This window comes from Arabidopsis thaliana, chromosome 5 (genome assembly GCF_000001735.4).
Source record: "Arabidopsis thaliana chromosome 5, partial sequence".
NCBI classification, from domain to species: Eukaryota; Viridiplantae; Streptophyta; class Magnoliopsida; order Brassicales; family Brassicaceae; genus Arabidopsis; species Arabidopsis thaliana.
In genome coordinates, this window is record NC_003076.8 from 3,489,469 (window position 1) to 3,506,104 (window position 16,636).

At 36.7% G+C, this 16,636-nt stretch overlaps 3 protein-coding genes across 11 annotated transcripts; 2 read left to right on the plus strand and 1 right to left on the minus strand.

Moving 5' to 3' along the window:
- Positions 1 to 1,319: 1,319 nt before the first annotated feature.
- ALF4 (aberrant root formation protein) lies at positions 1,320 to 5,705 on the minus strand. Of its 9 annotated transcripts, none has more exons than NM_001161232.2 (13): positions 5,518 to 5,705; positions 5,182 to 5,361; positions 4,934 to 5,083; positions 4,772 to 4,844; positions 4,281 to 4,447; positions 4,106 to 4,165; positions 3,842 to 3,992; positions 3,420 to 3,748; positions 3,265 to 3,336; positions 2,753 to 2,830; positions 2,404 to 2,562; positions 1,959 to 2,010; positions 1,320 to 1,769 (listed from the first exon to the last, which is right to left on the minus strand). In NM_001161232.2, the coding sequence occupies exons 1-13, from the start codon at positions 5,680 to 5,682 to the stop codon at positions 1,525 to 1,527; spliced, it is 1,881 nt and encodes a 626-aa protein (NP_001154704.2). In that variant the 5' UTR covers positions 5,683 to 5,705; the 3' UTR covers positions 1,320 to 1,524. The 9 variants fall into 9 exon arrangements, with proteins under 9 accessions (NP_001154704.2, NP_196664.4, NP_001332040.1 ...); NM_001343151.1 differs by having other exon boundaries at positions 1,339 to 1,757; positions 5,518 to 5,667; NM_121141.5 differs by lacking the exon at positions 3,265 to 3,336.
- A 21-nt stretch (positions 5,706 to 5,726) lies between these two features.
- Positions 5,727 to 11,477, plus strand: TRS120. Its single transcript, NM_121142.3, has 10 exons — positions 5,727 to 6,274; positions 6,467 to 6,673; positions 6,781 to 6,963; positions 7,147 to 7,256; positions 7,330 to 7,389; positions 7,867 to 8,155; positions 8,317 to 8,606; positions 8,909 to 9,789; positions 9,901 to 10,806; positions 10,919 to 11,477. The coding sequence occupies exons 1-10, from the start codon at positions 5,864 to 5,866 to the stop codon at positions 11,140 to 11,142; spliced, it is 3,561 nt and encodes a 1,186-aa protein (NP_196665.1). The 5' UTR covers positions 5,727 to 5,863; the 3' UTR covers positions 11,143 to 11,477.
- Positions 11,478 to 12,623: 1,146 nt separating this feature from the next.
- MYB64 (myb domain protein 64) lies at positions 12,624 to 14,366 on the plus strand. The gene is made up of 3 exons (NM_121143.2): positions 12,624 to 13,016; positions 13,159 to 13,285; positions 13,364 to 14,366. The coding sequence occupies exons 1-3, from the start codon at positions 12,676 to 12,678 to the stop codon at positions 14,165 to 14,167; spliced, it is 1,272 nt and encodes a 423-aa protein (NP_196666.1). The 5' UTR covers positions 12,624 to 12,675; the 3' UTR covers positions 14,168 to 14,366.
- Positions 14,367 to 16,636: the final 2,270 nt, after the last annotated feature.

A 16,636-nucleotide genomic window follows, 5' to 3' on the forward strand; every position in this document is an offset into this window, starting at 1 on the left:
GTTCAATTTAAACAGGTATCATACAATAAAATCTCTGGTTCATAAACATTGATAAACCAAAAATTTACATCTTTGTTTTTCAAAATGAAAGTAGATTTATAGAATCTAAATTTATAGAATCTAAATTTTAAACATTGATAAACCAAAAATTTAAGTCTAAGAAAAAGTGTAGGGATACTTTAGACTTGACTTTCTAAGTTCTCCATCCAAAATTTTAAAGTAAAAAAAGTAAGAGAAAAGAAAAAAAGACTTTTTGTTATAGAATCTAAAAAAGCTGGTTTATATGTTTTTCCACACTTTTTAAACTAGCAGGATATGACTGGGGCAAACACGAACCATCGATGTGTAGACCATGAACTTAACAAGCTCCGTCTAATTACTGCGGTTAGATCATATTATATAGGGATTAGCAACGCTTGACTTTATATTCAACATGACGACTTCATTTCTGTTTTATCAATCCATTTAGCAAATTATGTATTGCTTTTTTTTACTATAATTAAATCTATTAGGTATTGAATGAATTCTGTTCAGGTAAAAAGAATTCGAATATGGATAAGGTTGGGTGGTCCATTCTGAAATACATATGCATGAACTGAAATATTTCATGTTATGAAACTATAGATTAGATAGTTAGTTGATATGTAACTATAATTCAAATTTTAAGAAACTACTATCACATGTTAGGTGACCAATGGGTTTGTCTCGAGACATTAAAATATATTTTCTTCCAACACCCAAGAAAGGCCACTATTAGCTATTATCTTTCTAATTATGCATATTGATTTGTCCTGAAGTATCTACCAGAAATCATGTTCTTTAGTCTTTTCATTTCAAATTAAATTACAGAATCTTAAATACGAGATGTGTTTCTTCAGTACTTGAAACATTTGTAGGTGAAAGATTTAAGAATTGTGTAGAATTGAAGTTACAGAAAATGCCGTTGAATTAAACGGCTTAAGATTGAGGTGGAAAATAGTAAGGGACCTTGAACGTGTGGTGCTGTGAGTAGTCTACATAACTATCAGCTCTGCGGATGCTTATAGCTCCCTTCTCCAGCCATTGGGTCGACATAAGCGTAGGAACTTAATTAGGTGAACCAAGACTTTGTATGCAAGTATTATGATCAAGTCATGATCACCAGCTGATAAACACTTGTCTGAGTTACTTTTGAAAGATTCTATAAGCCAAAAAACACGCTTTGGTGATCAAGACTTTGTATGCAAGTATTATGATTGGCTGATCCTAAGCCAAACCAATCACTGAGCCTGCTAAATAGAAATCTTTGGCTTGTGGTCTTGGCAATACACAACACAACACTCTTTTGCAAAAATGAAAGTTGGAAAGAAAGTAGAAGCAGGAGCAGGTTCACAAGTGAATGGGTTATCACTTATCAATATGAATATAGGTCAAGCAAAGTGCCACGACTCAAGTTGGAATAACCAAAGTTGCAGGAAAATATCAAACAAATTTTTTTTGTAACTAACAATGAGCCTACAATTGAAGTTCTCACTATTTTTTTGACTAATGACTTTTCAACTTTTCTTCCACGAGCTCGATGCATCGATATAGAACCAATTCAATTGGGTTCAGAAGCCCTACATCGTCGAGTGAAGATTCTTGGCCATGATCCTCCTTGAGGTTCTCAGCGATGCTGCAGCTCACAAGAGTTCGAAGAGGCAGAAGCCATTCCTTATACGCTTTCTCCAGATTCTTCTTTGACAAAATATCACTGCCGACTTTGCTTCTCTCTTTACCTGCTTCACATTCTATAGCTTTGTCTTGTCAGAAAAACACCACAAGAACAAGAGAGATGAAATGACAAAACCGCACTGCCTACTAATTTGCAATATTTTAAATAGTCAGATTTCCTCCATTTACTTGGAAGGAAATGAGATAAAGCAAAGTACATTTTCAACTTGACATTTTAACATTTTAGAGGGTATACGACTTTTTACCTCTCGATTCAAATAACAGTGCAAACCTGTAGAGGTTAAGTGCCGCCAGGATCTGCACAAACATCACACAAAGACTTTTGTTACACAAATGTGGTTAAATAATCGATCTTCAAACACAACCATGTTTCTCCTTATTTTCGTTCTGACCCTCTGATTCTTATAAATAGTGAAAATTCTGGGGTCTTTTGTTATCGCAGTTTTCCTTACGACAAGTTAGAAAACAATGCAACATCATAAAATTCCTTAATTAGCGAGAAAAGCAAGCTACTCTCATTTGCACAGAAAGGGGCATTTTCTCTATTTCTCGGTATGTATGTAATGTTTGTCCTTTTAAGCATTTACCTTAACCCATATCATTGCATTGCCTAAAGGGCTTATAGTATGCACATGAAAAGAGAAACAAAACATACTTTTAAAGAATTGATATAGGAAAAGAAAAGATCACCGCATCACTCTGGTCCGGAAGGAGTGGAGGACCTCCCTGTGGAGGCCTTAAGACCAACTCCACTAGCTCAATAACATGCGTATCAACAGCCGCACAATCTGTATCTTGCAAACTGCTTTTGCTCATGCTGTCTTTAACTAGACCCAGAAGGATTGCTGTCTGGTTGATTTAGCAAAAGATATTAGTTGAAATGGGATACCTTTCTCTTTTGGAACCAAATGTTTAAAAATATTATCTCAGTATGACTACTGAAGACATTAAACTATGCAGTTTATGAATGGTCAACGCCAAAGGTGACCATGATGGCATTTACTATTCATAAAGCTCAGTGGGATACAAATATACTAACCATTGAAGGAGACCGGGAATTTGTGACAAGGGCTCTTAAAACGTCAAACCTATGAGGAGCTGGGATATCAGAAAGAACCTAATCAAACAGCACAAAAGTAAGATTGTAAGACGAGATTATTAATCATCTCTGTTTAAACTTTAACCAAGCCCAATAGATAACTAAATTTCTGAATGAAGAAGATATGTTTTTAAAAAAGTATATGAAAAGAAAGAAAAGCAAGGCATATGGACTGAGGGTAGTCATTCTGTGTCAAAGTTGGCTGATACCTCTTCTACTTATAAAATATAATCAGCACAAGTCAAATCATCTGAATTGGTTAAACCATCATTTCTGTGTAAAAACATCAATAACGAGTATAGATCTAAAGAATCAGAATTTTGAGGAAACAAAAGCCATTCAAAAGTTTGTGTTGTTCGTTCTTTTTTTGTGGATTCATGCTTCATATAGTATCAATTCTGCGTCACTCAAAATCAGTTATCCAAATTTTGATTAAGTCAAGGTTTATTTACCCTCTTCAGTGCCTCAAATGTCTTTTTCCTCAGATCTGCGTCTGGCGCATACATGATCAGTAATGTAACAGCCTGGTTGAAAGAAACGAGACACTTGGAGCGCTAGTAATTGGTAAACCTGAATGGTGTAAAGATTAAGGAGAAGAATATTACACCTGTAAAGTAGCGTAGATGCCAGGCGTGTAGTCCGAACAATCTATTTGCTCATCATTGCATTGAGATGAAGTAACTCCTTTTGTTATGTCAAGCAAGAACTCGATAGCATGTCTTTTGAATTCCCAGAGCAGATCTCCAGAGGAAAGTATATATTTCAACATCCCATAAGCTTGCCACCTTTTCACTGGATTGTTTTGAAGCTCATCAACAACACTTCCTAAAACCGCATTAGCCGCCTCTGCAACCTCATGGGAGATCTTTGCACAGATGAATAAAAGCGATGCACCCAAGCTGATGTCAGGGAAAGAGGTGATAAACTCATCATCATCTGTTCATTTTACAACCATGAGACATGTGATACGAGAACAGATGCGTGTTATTGAGAAATCAGGAAGAAGTGTTTTTGAGTATTGAGAGTAACCTCCAGCAACCGTGCTCATTAATTTTTCAGTGTCATTCCCCGTGATTAAACCAAGATGTGTTAAACCACAGGATGTCAAGAACGGTTCTAACTGAATCACCAGAGGAATACAAGAGGCCGCTTTGTCTCTGATGCTAACTGAAATAATAGCCTGCAAAACCAGACCAAATCTAAGGTATTGAAGAAAATCTATATGCTCATAATAAAAGAGAAAAGTCAGAAAAGTTCCATGATATCGAAACAAAGTTGGAATCAAGTACAAACCGTTATCTGTATCACATAGAGACAAAGTAGACAACGGACTTTTGCTTCTTCTTCGTTATTCTGTAAAACAAAGAAAAGAGATCAAATCAGGCAAAACGAATATTCAAATTAGAGAATTTACACTTTGGGTAGTGATTTAGGGAATCCTAATTGCCAATTTATCAAACTTACAGACCAGTTTTGAAGAAACGTCTCGAATTGAAGAGGCAATGCCTAGAGCCTTATCAAATAAATCTTCAACTTGCACGTCTGTTTCCAATGAAATGTCCTTCAAAACGTTCAGGACAATTGGAACTGCAACCTTTAATTGCTCGTAGTGACGCCTCTGGATCAAAATAAATACTGAAACCAGGAAATTTGAATAACTTTTTACTGCTTCAGTTCACGAAGACTAAATTAATATCTTCAGTAACAAAACTAGTTAGGGATTCAAACACAAACTTTAAGATATTCATACTTAAGTACAATCAAAGCAAGAGTATTACTAAAATTGCAGGTGCCAAGCTAAAATTCACTTTCATGAGAGAAGTCTATAAATTTTAGGATATTCATACTTGTGTACAATCAAAGCAAGAGTATTACTAAAACTGCAGGTGCCAGGCTAAAATTCACTTTCATGAGAGGAGTCTATAAATATCTTGAAAACGAGAAATCTTCAACTGGTACCTTTAGAGAGCCCATGCAATAAAGGAGTAGAACAAGTGGAGGCTGAATGATAGCACCGTGCAGCATCGAGTGCCTGGTTCAGAGTCATAAGGTGATCAAAAAGAACTTGTAATCTTCTTATGCCAAATACCAAGAAGGAAAAAGAAATTCCAGATCAATTACCTCACAAAGAATTGAAAGCATATCCCGTGGATTGCATGCTTCCACAAACCGATCAACGATTTCCTCAACTAACTGTAAACATCTGCTTGATATGTCTGCAAACTTGGAAGTTACTTTTGGCAAGTGAAATGACAGTGCATCTATAACATCCTGTAATAAAATGAATCGGGGAACAAAATCATAAGCTTGGTTCTCTAAACAAAATCCTTCCGTTTGGCTTTGAAAGCGATTCGAAAACTGAAAAGTACCTGATCCATTTGAGGAGATGATAAAACTTTCAAAATTTCATCTAATACTTCTTCAATAACATCGTTCTCCAGTTCATTGTTAGCATCCAAAGCTACGTTCTCATACAAAGAATCCAAACAGCTGACAAGTTCTGTCACAAAACTCTCAAAGTCTTGAAATCCTCCGGCTTCTTCAACTGACTGAAAAATCACAAAATTAGCGGCGAATTTTTCATTCGAGCTCCAAAAATCACGAAACAGCTAAGTATTCATCGATCTCAAAGCATCTAGAAATTCCACCCAGAAAACAAATTACACAAACCCGAAACGAGGAGAAGAAGAAGAGAGAAAGCTTACACTGAAACACAAAGCTAAAAGTTCTCGTACACGACGCGAAGGAGAAGTAGTGACAGTAGTTGACTCGGAGCTCCCTTCAATGGACGATTCCATAACGCCAAAACTTTTCAATTTCGCCCAAGTTTCGTTCACAGTGAGAGTATTAATAATCGCGAATTTAACCATATCGTTTGGTTATATGAATAGAGTTTAACCCCGGATAGTCTAATTCTAACTAAGAATAGTTTAATACCTGTACCCAAACAGACCACGTTCTCTCTCTCAACACTTTCTCGTTTTCGTCTCCTTCAGATCCGGTGCACTCACGCTCACCGAAAGATCCTCACTCTCCTTCTCTGATCTCGCCATGGAACCTGACGTCAGTATCGAGACTTTGTCGATCATTCGGATCGCCGTCCTTCCGATCGGCACTATTCCGCCGACGCTTCTCCGGGACTACCACTCGATGCTGCTCCGTCATCACACGATCGCGCTCTCAGCTATTAGCTCTTTCTACACTGAACATCAGAAATCTCCATTCACGAATCAGCCGTGGGATTCCGGCTCTCTCCGGTTCAAATTTGTGCTTGGTGGTTCTCCTCCGAGTCCTTGGGAGGATTTTCAGTCTAATCGGAAGATGCTCGCCGTGATCGGCCTTTGCCACTGTCCCTCGTCCCCTGATCTTGATTCTGTCACTGAAAAATTCAATGTCGCTTGTAAGAGTTATTCCTCGGCTCTTGTCCGGCGCTGCTTCGCTTTCTCCCCTGGCGATTCGCAAGTAAGTATATTAGTTTCCATGCTTCTTATCTGCTATGGCATTCTTAGCTCGATGCCGATGGATCTAGCTAGCTTTTTTCTGATTTGTCTCTACAGTTGATAGTGATGTCCATTTTTTGTACCAGTGATTTAGTTACTTGCTTATGGATGCGTTAGATTGACGATTTACTGAACAATGTACTGTCTTTTGCAGCTTGAAGATGGAGACAAGAAGGGTGAAAATTTGATTTTGTTTCCTCCATCTGACAAGCAAACTCAGGAGTTTCATTTACAAACAATGATGCAAGACATTGCCGCTTCGCTGTTAATGGAATTTGAGAAGTGGGTTCTTCAGGCAGAATCTGCTGGCACAATTTTGAAGACGCCTTTGGATTCCCAAGCTAGTCTCAACTCAGAGGAGGTTTATGTCTAGGTGTCCTATAATTTGGTCTACGTTTCATTTCTTCCTCTGGAAGCTTATAACTTATTAGCATAGTCTTCTAGGCTCACTAGTTTTGTTTAATGCAGGTTATTAAGGCCAAAAAGCGTAGGCTGGGACGTGCACAAAAAACTATAGGAGACTATTCCTTGTTGGCTGGTTCACCTGTTGATGCCAATGCTCATTATTCTACTGCTCTGGAACTGGCCAGATTGACTGGAGATTACTTCTGGTATGCCGGTGCCTTGGAAGGCAGTGTTTGTGCCTTACTGGTAAGGCTTTATGCAAATATATCTCTAAATGCATTGTTCTTACATTTTTAATAGTATTATAGTCCAAAAACATGGATAGTGATGTGCTGTTTATCGAAAGTGCACTGATTATGAAATTGCTCTCATCTGTCCCTCTTTAATTAAGTTTGCAATCATCTTAGTTTTCCGTTTTCTTAATATTAGGTAGATCGGATGGGTCAACGTGATGTGGCTTTAGAAGATGAAGTTAGATATCGATACACTAATGTTATCTTGCACTACAGAAAGTCATTTATTCAAGAAATTGCTCAGAGGTAATTCTACCAACCTGTTTGGCTTTCTTCTTCGATAAACTTAAGTAATAGCAATCAATTCTCTTCCTTGCAGAGTTTCGCCCCTAAGCTTTGAACTCGAAGCTACCCTTAAGCTGGCCAGATTCCTTTGCAGGTATCATTGTATGCTCTCTATTTCTTTAAATTATCATGGTGTGGTTTCCTTTCTTGCCGTCTCCTGCTTAAGTTTAAGGTTGCTATGGTATTTTTGTCTAGTAGGAAGCTATATCGCTACTAAAATTTAAATATAAACTCATGGGATCTTGTGTGTGTGTGGCTTTGATCCTCTAAAACTATCTGCAACATTCAACTTATAATACCAATATATTGAGATTACTATTAAGTATTAAGTGGCCTAGTGGAGGATGGCTGTATGTTAATGTTTTGTGATTGATGGTGATGTTAGCTGGGAAAAGAATAATTATTACGTTTTGAAAAAGCTAAAATACATGGGTTTTCCGTTTAGTATGAAATGATACTCTCTGGTTGTGGCAGCTTTTATGTTTTTTTAACCTTCTGGTTGCATCCTCATTTTTTTCTTGGTATCTTTGATCTTAATCATTCTTACAATGTCATTTTATGTGTTGTGCAGGAGGGAACTGGCTAAGGAAGTAGTAGAGCTATTAACAAATGCAGCTGATGGTGCAAAGTCTTTAATTGATGCCAGTGATAGGCTCATATTATATGTTGAAGTAGCGCGTTTATTTGGAGCCCTTGGTTATCAACGGAAAGCAGCCTTCTTCTGTAGGCAGGTCGCCCAATTGTATTTGCAGCAAGACAATCGATTGGCTGCTATCAGTGCCATGCAAGTTCTCTCTATGACAACTGATGCATACAGAATTCAAAGTAGGGCATCCATGTCAAAAGTGTCGGTTAACAATGTGAGTTTGCCAGCATAGGCATTATTTTTCCTCTCTTGTGTTTGATTGAGCATGGTTTTCTGGAGTTTTTTTTGTTATCATCACTTTTCACTATCTTGGTATTTATCCATGTATCATACTTTGATAATATATTGTATCTTCTCTTGTGTTTGTTGGTAAAGGAAACTGGGCGCCTACCTGACGCTGGGAAAATGCATCATCATTCCATTGTCTCCCTGTTCGAGTCCCATTGGAGCACTTTGCAGATGGTTGTGCTTAGGGAGATACTCCTCTCTGCTGTTCGTGCTGGAGATCCCTTAGCTGCATGGAGTGCTGCAGCTAGGCTTCTGAGGTGGCATTATCCTCTAATTACACCTTCAGGTCAAAATGGACTTGCTAATTCCCTTGCAAATTCAGCGGATAGATTACCTTCTGGAACTCGCTGTGCTGACCCTGCCTTGCCTTTTGTAAGGTATGTTTATCAGCAGTCAACCTTTTTGCTCTCAGAGATGTTTTGCTTGTGCACTCTCACCATCATGAAACAACCTAACTTGGTCATGTTATATTTCCTAGCACTCTAAGTAGAGCAACGAGATCAGAAAAATAAGTAATAATCTCTTTTAATCCATCTCTTGGGCTTCATATATGCCCAATATGTGTTTATTTTCAGGAATGTGTTCCATGTTTGGTTCTTAGCTGACTCTGGCAAAACTGTGTATGTTTTGGCAAATTTTAATGGTTCTTCTAAGCATGATTATTTTAATGAAATTTCAGGCTATTCTCTTTCCCACTCCATTCCTCCCAAGTGGACATCGTAAAACGCAATCCAGCAAGAGAAGATTGGTGGACAGGCTCTGCTCCTTCTGGGCCATTTATTTACACTCCTTTCAGCAAAGGAGATGCCAACGAAAGTAGCAAGCAGGAATTGATTTGGGTGGTCGGTGAACCAGTTCAGGTCTTAGTGGAGTTAGCAAATCCTTGTTGCTTCGATTTGCGGATTGATAGTATTTATCTCTCAGCTCACTCGAGTAACTTTGATGCGTTTCCTGTCAGTGTGGACATTCCCCCTAACTCTGCAAAAGTGATCACATTATCTGGTATTCCAACAGCTGTAGGACCAGTGACAATTCCAGGCTGCACAGTTCACTGCTTTGGTGTAATCACTGAACATGTGTTCAGGGATGTTGACAATCTGCTTCTTGGAGCAGCACAAGGACTTGTATTTTCTGACCCTTTCAGATCCTGCGGATCTGCAAAGCTACGACATGTATTTGTTCCTAACATATCAGTTGCTCCTCCATTGCCCCTCCTTGTGGCTAATGTTGTGGGTGGTGATGGTGCAATTATTCTGTATGAAGGTGAAATTCGGGAGGTGTGTATAAATTTTGCAAATGCTGGCACAGTTCCAATAGTACAGGCACATGTCTCGCTCTCTGGAAAGAATCAGGATGCTGTTATCTCGATCGCAGATGAAGCTTTACAGTCTGCTCTTCCCTTGAAACCTGGGGCACAAGTGACTCTGCCTGTGACTTTAAAAGCTTGGCATGTGGGTCCAACTGATTCTGACAATACTATGAGCAGTGGCAGGAATGCTGCGGGTAACACAGGAAGACCAAAAGACGGAACCAGTCCATCATTGCTTATTCACTACGCAGGTATTCATTTCTTCCTTGACGTATGTTTCTATGTATCTTACTTTTTCAGTGCTTCATGTATCCTCACGATGACTAATTACTAAAAGCATTTTTGTATTCATATTTTTGCAGGGCCATTGTCTAACAATGGGGATTCCCAAGAAAAAGAATCTATCGTGCCACCGGGCAGACGGCTTGTTGTTCCCTTACAAATTTGTGTTTTGCAAGGTTTGTCGTTTGTGAAAGCTCGTTTGCTTTCCATGGAAATCCCTGCACATGTGAGTGACAACCTTCGGGATGAAGACATTGAAAGAGAGAGCAATGCAGACAGCCTTGTCAAGATCAATCCCTTTAGGGGAAGCTGGGGACTACGGTTTCTTGAACTTGAGTTATCTAACCCAACAGATGTTGTTTTTGAAATCAGCGTCTTCGTTCAGCTGGAAAACTCTGCCAAGGAAGATGATTCTTCACCAGTACAAGATTCTCCAGAGTATGAATACCCGAAAACAAGAATCGACCGGGACTATTCTGCTAGGGTACTGATTCCATTGGAGCATTTTAAGCTACCGGTTCTTGATGGTTCATTCTTCACAAAGGACCCTCCACCTGGTAGCCCTTCAAGTAGTAGAAATCCGAGCTTCTCAGAGAAGAACACGAAAGCTGAGATAAACACATTGATCAAGAATCTCATCTCTAAGATAAAAGTTCGGTGGCAATCAGGAAGGAACAGCTCAGGAGAACTGGACATCAAGGATGCAATTCAGACAGCTCTCCAGACGACTGTGATGGATGTTTTGCTCCCAGATCCGCTAACATTTGGTTTCAGACTGGTCAGAAACGGTCTGGAGAAGGATCCTGAGACAAAGGCTGAGTCCCCATTTTCAAAGGGATCTGTTCTGTCACATGAAGTCACTCCTATGGAGGTTCTGGTCCGCAATAACACTAGCGAAGCTATCAAGTTGAATCTAAGTGTTACTTGCAGAGATGTAGCTGGACAGAACTGCACTGAAGGAGCTGATGCCACTGTCCTCTGGGCTGGTAAGATTCCTGTCACTAAGTAATAAATATTTGTGTAACATAGATATTTGCTGCCATTATAGCCGTGTGTATTACAATGAGATATGTAAAAGGTGGCTTATACTTTTGTCAGGTGCTCTTAGTGGAATCTCAATGGAAGTAGCGCCGCTGCAAGAAGCAAGACACTGTTTCTCACTCTTCTTCCTTGTTCCAGGAGAGTACACGATGGTAGCAGCTGCTGTAATTGAAGACGCTAACAATGTACTCAGAGCACGAGCAGGAACTGCTTCTCCAAACGAACCCATCTTCTGTCGTGGACCGCCTTTTCATGTCTGTGTAGCTGGAGGTGCACTGTGATTCGTTAACCAAATCAGGTCTTGGCATTATAATTTATACTCTGTTTTTTGCTCTGTTAGTTGATTTCTCGAGAATCAATTATAAGTTCCGGGTTTAAGTATGGGTCTTTATAAATATCTCTATAATTGCTTGTGTGTTTGTCTCTGTATTTACCTTGGGTCATCTTATGACCACCATGCATAGACTATGCTTTTTTGGAATTTTACGGCCTCGGTTCTGAGACTACTTTTCTCAAAGTAAGTGTTTGTACTCTGCTCAGTGGGATCACTTTCAGTGATAAAAAGAATAAAACGATTATAGCATAATATTAGCAAAAATAAAACTATTTAACCATGAATTCCTTCCCTATTGTGTATTGAAAAGGTCCACAGAGCAATGACATAACTTTCACCGTCAAATAAATACCATTCATTGATATAATCAAACAAGGCAGTGAAGTTTCCCCAAAGCTCGTATGTCGTGTATTAGTGGCCTTACGGATTAATCAATAACTAAAAAATAATACAATAATTTACTTTAGAAATAGTTACGATTATTAATTTAAAGCAAAAAAAAACTGACACAAAGTATCTTTGGCTAAAGAGGATTGTCCTATTCTATTGCGTTTGTTATTTTAAAATTCTGTGCAATTTATCTTTTTGGCTGAAAGACATGAACGAAGTTTGGTTTCATTTTGTGGTTGTAATACGCTTTCATGAGGTTATGAATATATTTTAGTCAATTACTACGTACCAATAATAATTTGGAAAAACCACCCACCAGCTATGTATGTTTGCGAGTATGATTATTGGCATTTTTTTAGTTATATTACTAGATTTTTGTTGGGGACTTCTCCTAAATTTTATCCTTCCAAATAATTGTAGTCAACTAACTAATTTATTACATAAGTAAATTTATCATTGAAGGTCTTCTCATTTGCCGCTTCGTCGGTTACACATTTACAAAAACACGTTTCAACAATTAACCTATACTATTAACTCACTAATTATCCCCACTATTTTCTTACATACGTGAGATTTATGGCCGAACAATCTTTATAAAATTCATAAATATTTAGTTAAACATTGTTCTAACTTCTATAATGTGACTAATATATCATTATATTGTTCGTAGATATTGATCTAAATAAAGATTAATGGCATCGTAAAAATATTGACTTGATCGATATTAAGTGTCAAATAGATAAAATCCATATGTGATATTTTCCTAAGTCTCAGATTTTGTAGTCTTGATTATTTTTTATCTTACTTCTAAGATATATACATGTAATAACTTTTGATGTGTAGTTGATATATTTCTATAAACTACAAAGTATCGATAACTAGAAGGACTATTTTTTACTATTATAAGGGTTATACTATTTTTGACTAAAAAGTCAATATAATTAATGAAATTTATTTAGTAATTAGTGTGCATTTTATTTTACCTCCCATTAAATTCTCATATTCCTTATTACCAGCTTAATTTTATCCCACCTTTGTGCTCTCGTCTCACCTCCCCATTCTACACTAAACTTTTTCTCCTTTTTCTTCCATGGAAGAACAGAAAATTCAAGAGAAGAGCCTCGCTCACGGCGCTGCACCACCGTTGACGGCGGTTGAGAGATTCTTGAACGGCCAAAAGAACGAAGCCTTGTGCTTCAAGAAACAAGAACGTTCTATAGACCGACCGATCGTGAAGACGACAAGGGCGATTGAGATTAGAAATGAAAACAAAGAGAACATGATGTTTGGTCCGAGGAAGGAGAAAAACTTGGCCGTTATTGGAGAAATCGTCGTTAAAGGTGCAGCTAAAGATTATACTTGCAAGGATATAACAAAGAAGCAACCATACAAGAATATCATCAAAGGGCAATGGACAGCCGATGAAGACAGGTATATATATATACTATATATTATAATTATATATGTAGATCTTCATGCTTCTACATAATACTGTGTTTGCATTATATATGATATATATTTTATTTTATTTTTGTCAAAAAAATGAGTATAATCATTATATATATGTATATAGGAAGTTGATAAAGTTGGTGATGCAACATGGAGAGAGGAAATGGGCAGTAATCTCGGAGAAGCTTGAGGGAAGAGCAGGCAAGCAATGTCGTGAGAGATGGCATAATCATCTCCGTCCTGATATCAAGGTTTTCATATAGATCTGTATTCTTACACTTAAAACTTCGGATATATATGTAAACATATTTGTTGTTTTGGTTTTGTAGAAAGATAGTTGGAGTGAAGAAGAAGAGAGACTTCTTGTGGAAGCACACACCAGAATCGGGAATAAGTGGGCAGAGATCGCTAAACTCATACAAGGGCGAACCGAAAACTCGATCAAGAACCATTGGAATGCGACAAAACGACGCCAAAACTCAAAACGCAAACATAAGCGTTCAAAAAACGCGGATAGTAACAGCGATATTGATGATCTCTCTCCATCCGCTAAAAGGCCGCGCATTCTCGAAGACTATATTAAAAACATCGAGAATAATGACAAGAACAATGGCGAGAACATCATGACTACTAGTGGTAACAATGTTCTTTCGACTTCGAATTATGATCAGTTCAATTCTGAAGACTCTACATCGTCACTCTTGGATGATCCTTATGACGAAGAGCTTGTTTTCCTGAAAAATATCTTTGAGAACCATTCGCTCGAGAACATCAATTTGAGCCAAGGTACGGAGATAACCCAGTCTTCTTCATCTGGGTTTATGATCGAGAACCCTAAACCTAAACCTAACTTGTACAACAATACTTTTGGAACACATCTTGGAGCAATGGTCACAGAACCTGCCAATTCTTCCCACCTCGCATCTGATATCTACTTATCTGATTTGTTGAACGGTACGGCGTCGTCTTCTTCTTCACTTACTTTTCTGTCTTCCAACAACAATGAGCATGCCGGTGAAAACGAGTTGCTTTTGCCCCAAGCTAACTCCACTAGCGAAAGAAGAGAAATGGATCTGATAGAAATGTTGTCTGGTTCTACTCAAGGTAGCAACATTTGGTTCCCATTGTTCTAGCTACCGTATGATGTATGAGATCTCATTATCATATTGATAATTCCCTCTTCTTATATTTATTTTAGTGATTTAGTACTATTTAATTTTATGTTTTTTTAAAACTAAAAAAGAACTTAGATATCTCATATTCATGTTTCTTTTCATATCAAAAGAACACCAAGTTTATGCGCTACAATTGATAGTCAGAGTTTTTTCTTCTACTTTGTGTAATCTTATTTTGAGTGATGAGTGATCTCATATTAAGTTATGATTTCCGTCTACTTTAGTTTTTTTTTTTCTTTTTACAATCTAAGGTGAGATTGAATCTCATGCACGTTTGCGAAAGGTTTCACTTTTCATGCAAAAGCCGGAAAATTAAACATTGTTGTACGATGACATAATAATACATAAAATCCTGAACGTTACAACTTACAAATACGTTATATAAATCTTTATTATGAATTATGAGGAGTGATAAGAAAACTCGAGAACACTTTTCATTTTGTGTTCAATTTTCCCTATTATTTTTGTTTATTTTTACTAAAAATATCAGTTAAGTAAAAAGAATGTGTTAACCCATTAACGTACCTTTCAGTTTTGAATTGAAATATTAGGTTGCGATCGTAACAGTCATTTGATAGCTAGTAATAAATATTTTTTGAGTAATTACTATACAAAGTTCATTCAAATCAGAGTTTATGTAATAAATGATTAGTCCAGCTGGGGGGAAAAATGATTATTCCTATATGCGACAATTGTTATAAATTACATATATATATAATTAGTACTCAAAATTTGTCCAAAAATATATAAATAATTAATACTCAAAAAATACTTGGTGTAAAATCTATTGAATATTCTACTGAAGAATAATTAAGTTTTGAAGTGAAAATTGCATTTGTTTTTATTAACTTTGGACTTTAAATATTCATATTTAACCATATTTAGGGAACGATTAAAGATTATCCCAAGTAATATCCGAATTTTAATAGATATATCTAGACAAAAATACGTCCCGGTGATATATACGGATCAGATTATGTTGATATGAATGAAACAGAAAGAAATCATATATTTTAGATGGCTACTTAAGATATAACTCTACTGCATATGAATAAAGGGATAATACATAACTAATCTCTTTACTTTGTTTTTCTAATTAAACGTGGGCTGAGGCTAAGAGATCGGCCCAAAGAGTGAATATGGGCCAGAAATAACTTATTTGTTATCAAAGGTAGCCGTACTCGCCGACTAAATGATTTTAGTTATTAAATTGGTACGGACCTTGATTTTGTCACAATCAGAATAGGTCGAGTAATTTGCTTAACTTCTTAAGCTTATTTTGAATCATTTTTTTAGTTTGAGTTATTAATTAATTTAGATTTGGTGCATTGTCAATTAATTTGTGTCAAATTGAGTACAAATGTGAGTTAGGACTTGAGTCTAGCTAATAATAATAGCTCCACCATTATATCGTCACCAACGAAAACTTAATATGCGTAAGTTATAAAACTTTGAGCTTGCAACTAATTTGGTTTTACCATGATCCTGAGAGGGCAAAGAATATAGTAATCCAACCCAAACTGTTGACTCCCATATAGCCTTGCAACATTCAATGAGTACAATTTGAGCCACATCGGATTCCAAGATTAATGAAACCAAAAAGATAAAGAAAAAGAGATAAGTAAATATGCTACTTCAGATTGGCCTAAGATTCCCAAATAGATGGCAAATGCATAACTAAAAGTAAGCAAACAATGCGGAGAGATATGGACAACACAGAGAAGCATTGAAGAAGAAAGCAGAAGAGTGTAGAAGTGGTCCATTACAGAATTTAATTTCATTGAAAATTCTTCTTCTTTTTCTTTTCTTTTGATGTTTTGTGGTCCAATTTTGGAAGTGGACAAAGCCTAACTTTGAGTGTTAATAAGAGAAGCGGACACTTACGCCACTCTTATATTAGCAAGACATATGACATGTTTTATGTTACTCTGTACTATTGAGGCAATACTATTGTTGATTTAGTGTATTAATATTATTTTTTGTGTCGTCATCCAACTTTAGACCTAATAATCCATGTTATTAACACAAGTAAAAAGTGATTATATTACTATATATCCTAGTTCATCTGTGTTTATCTTTTATTCTTCTAAATATATACTCTAAGAACCTCAACAATTCAACGTTTCATTGTCAATAATCTACAAAAATGTGAATATGGCCACATTCTCACGTCTCCATCTCACTAATGTACAATTCAAAAGTATATAATAAGATAAAAAGCTTATAATACTACACTTATTTCGCTTATACATCTCATCAAAAGTTATATAAGAGAAAGGTTGGATGGGGACACATTTACAACATTATTTGATCAAGAATGAACTCTTGTTTCTGACAAAATATATATATTGCATGACTCACTGATTATGTATGACATATTTTTTTCTTTAATCTGTTATCCATCAATATTAAAATATTATATATGTA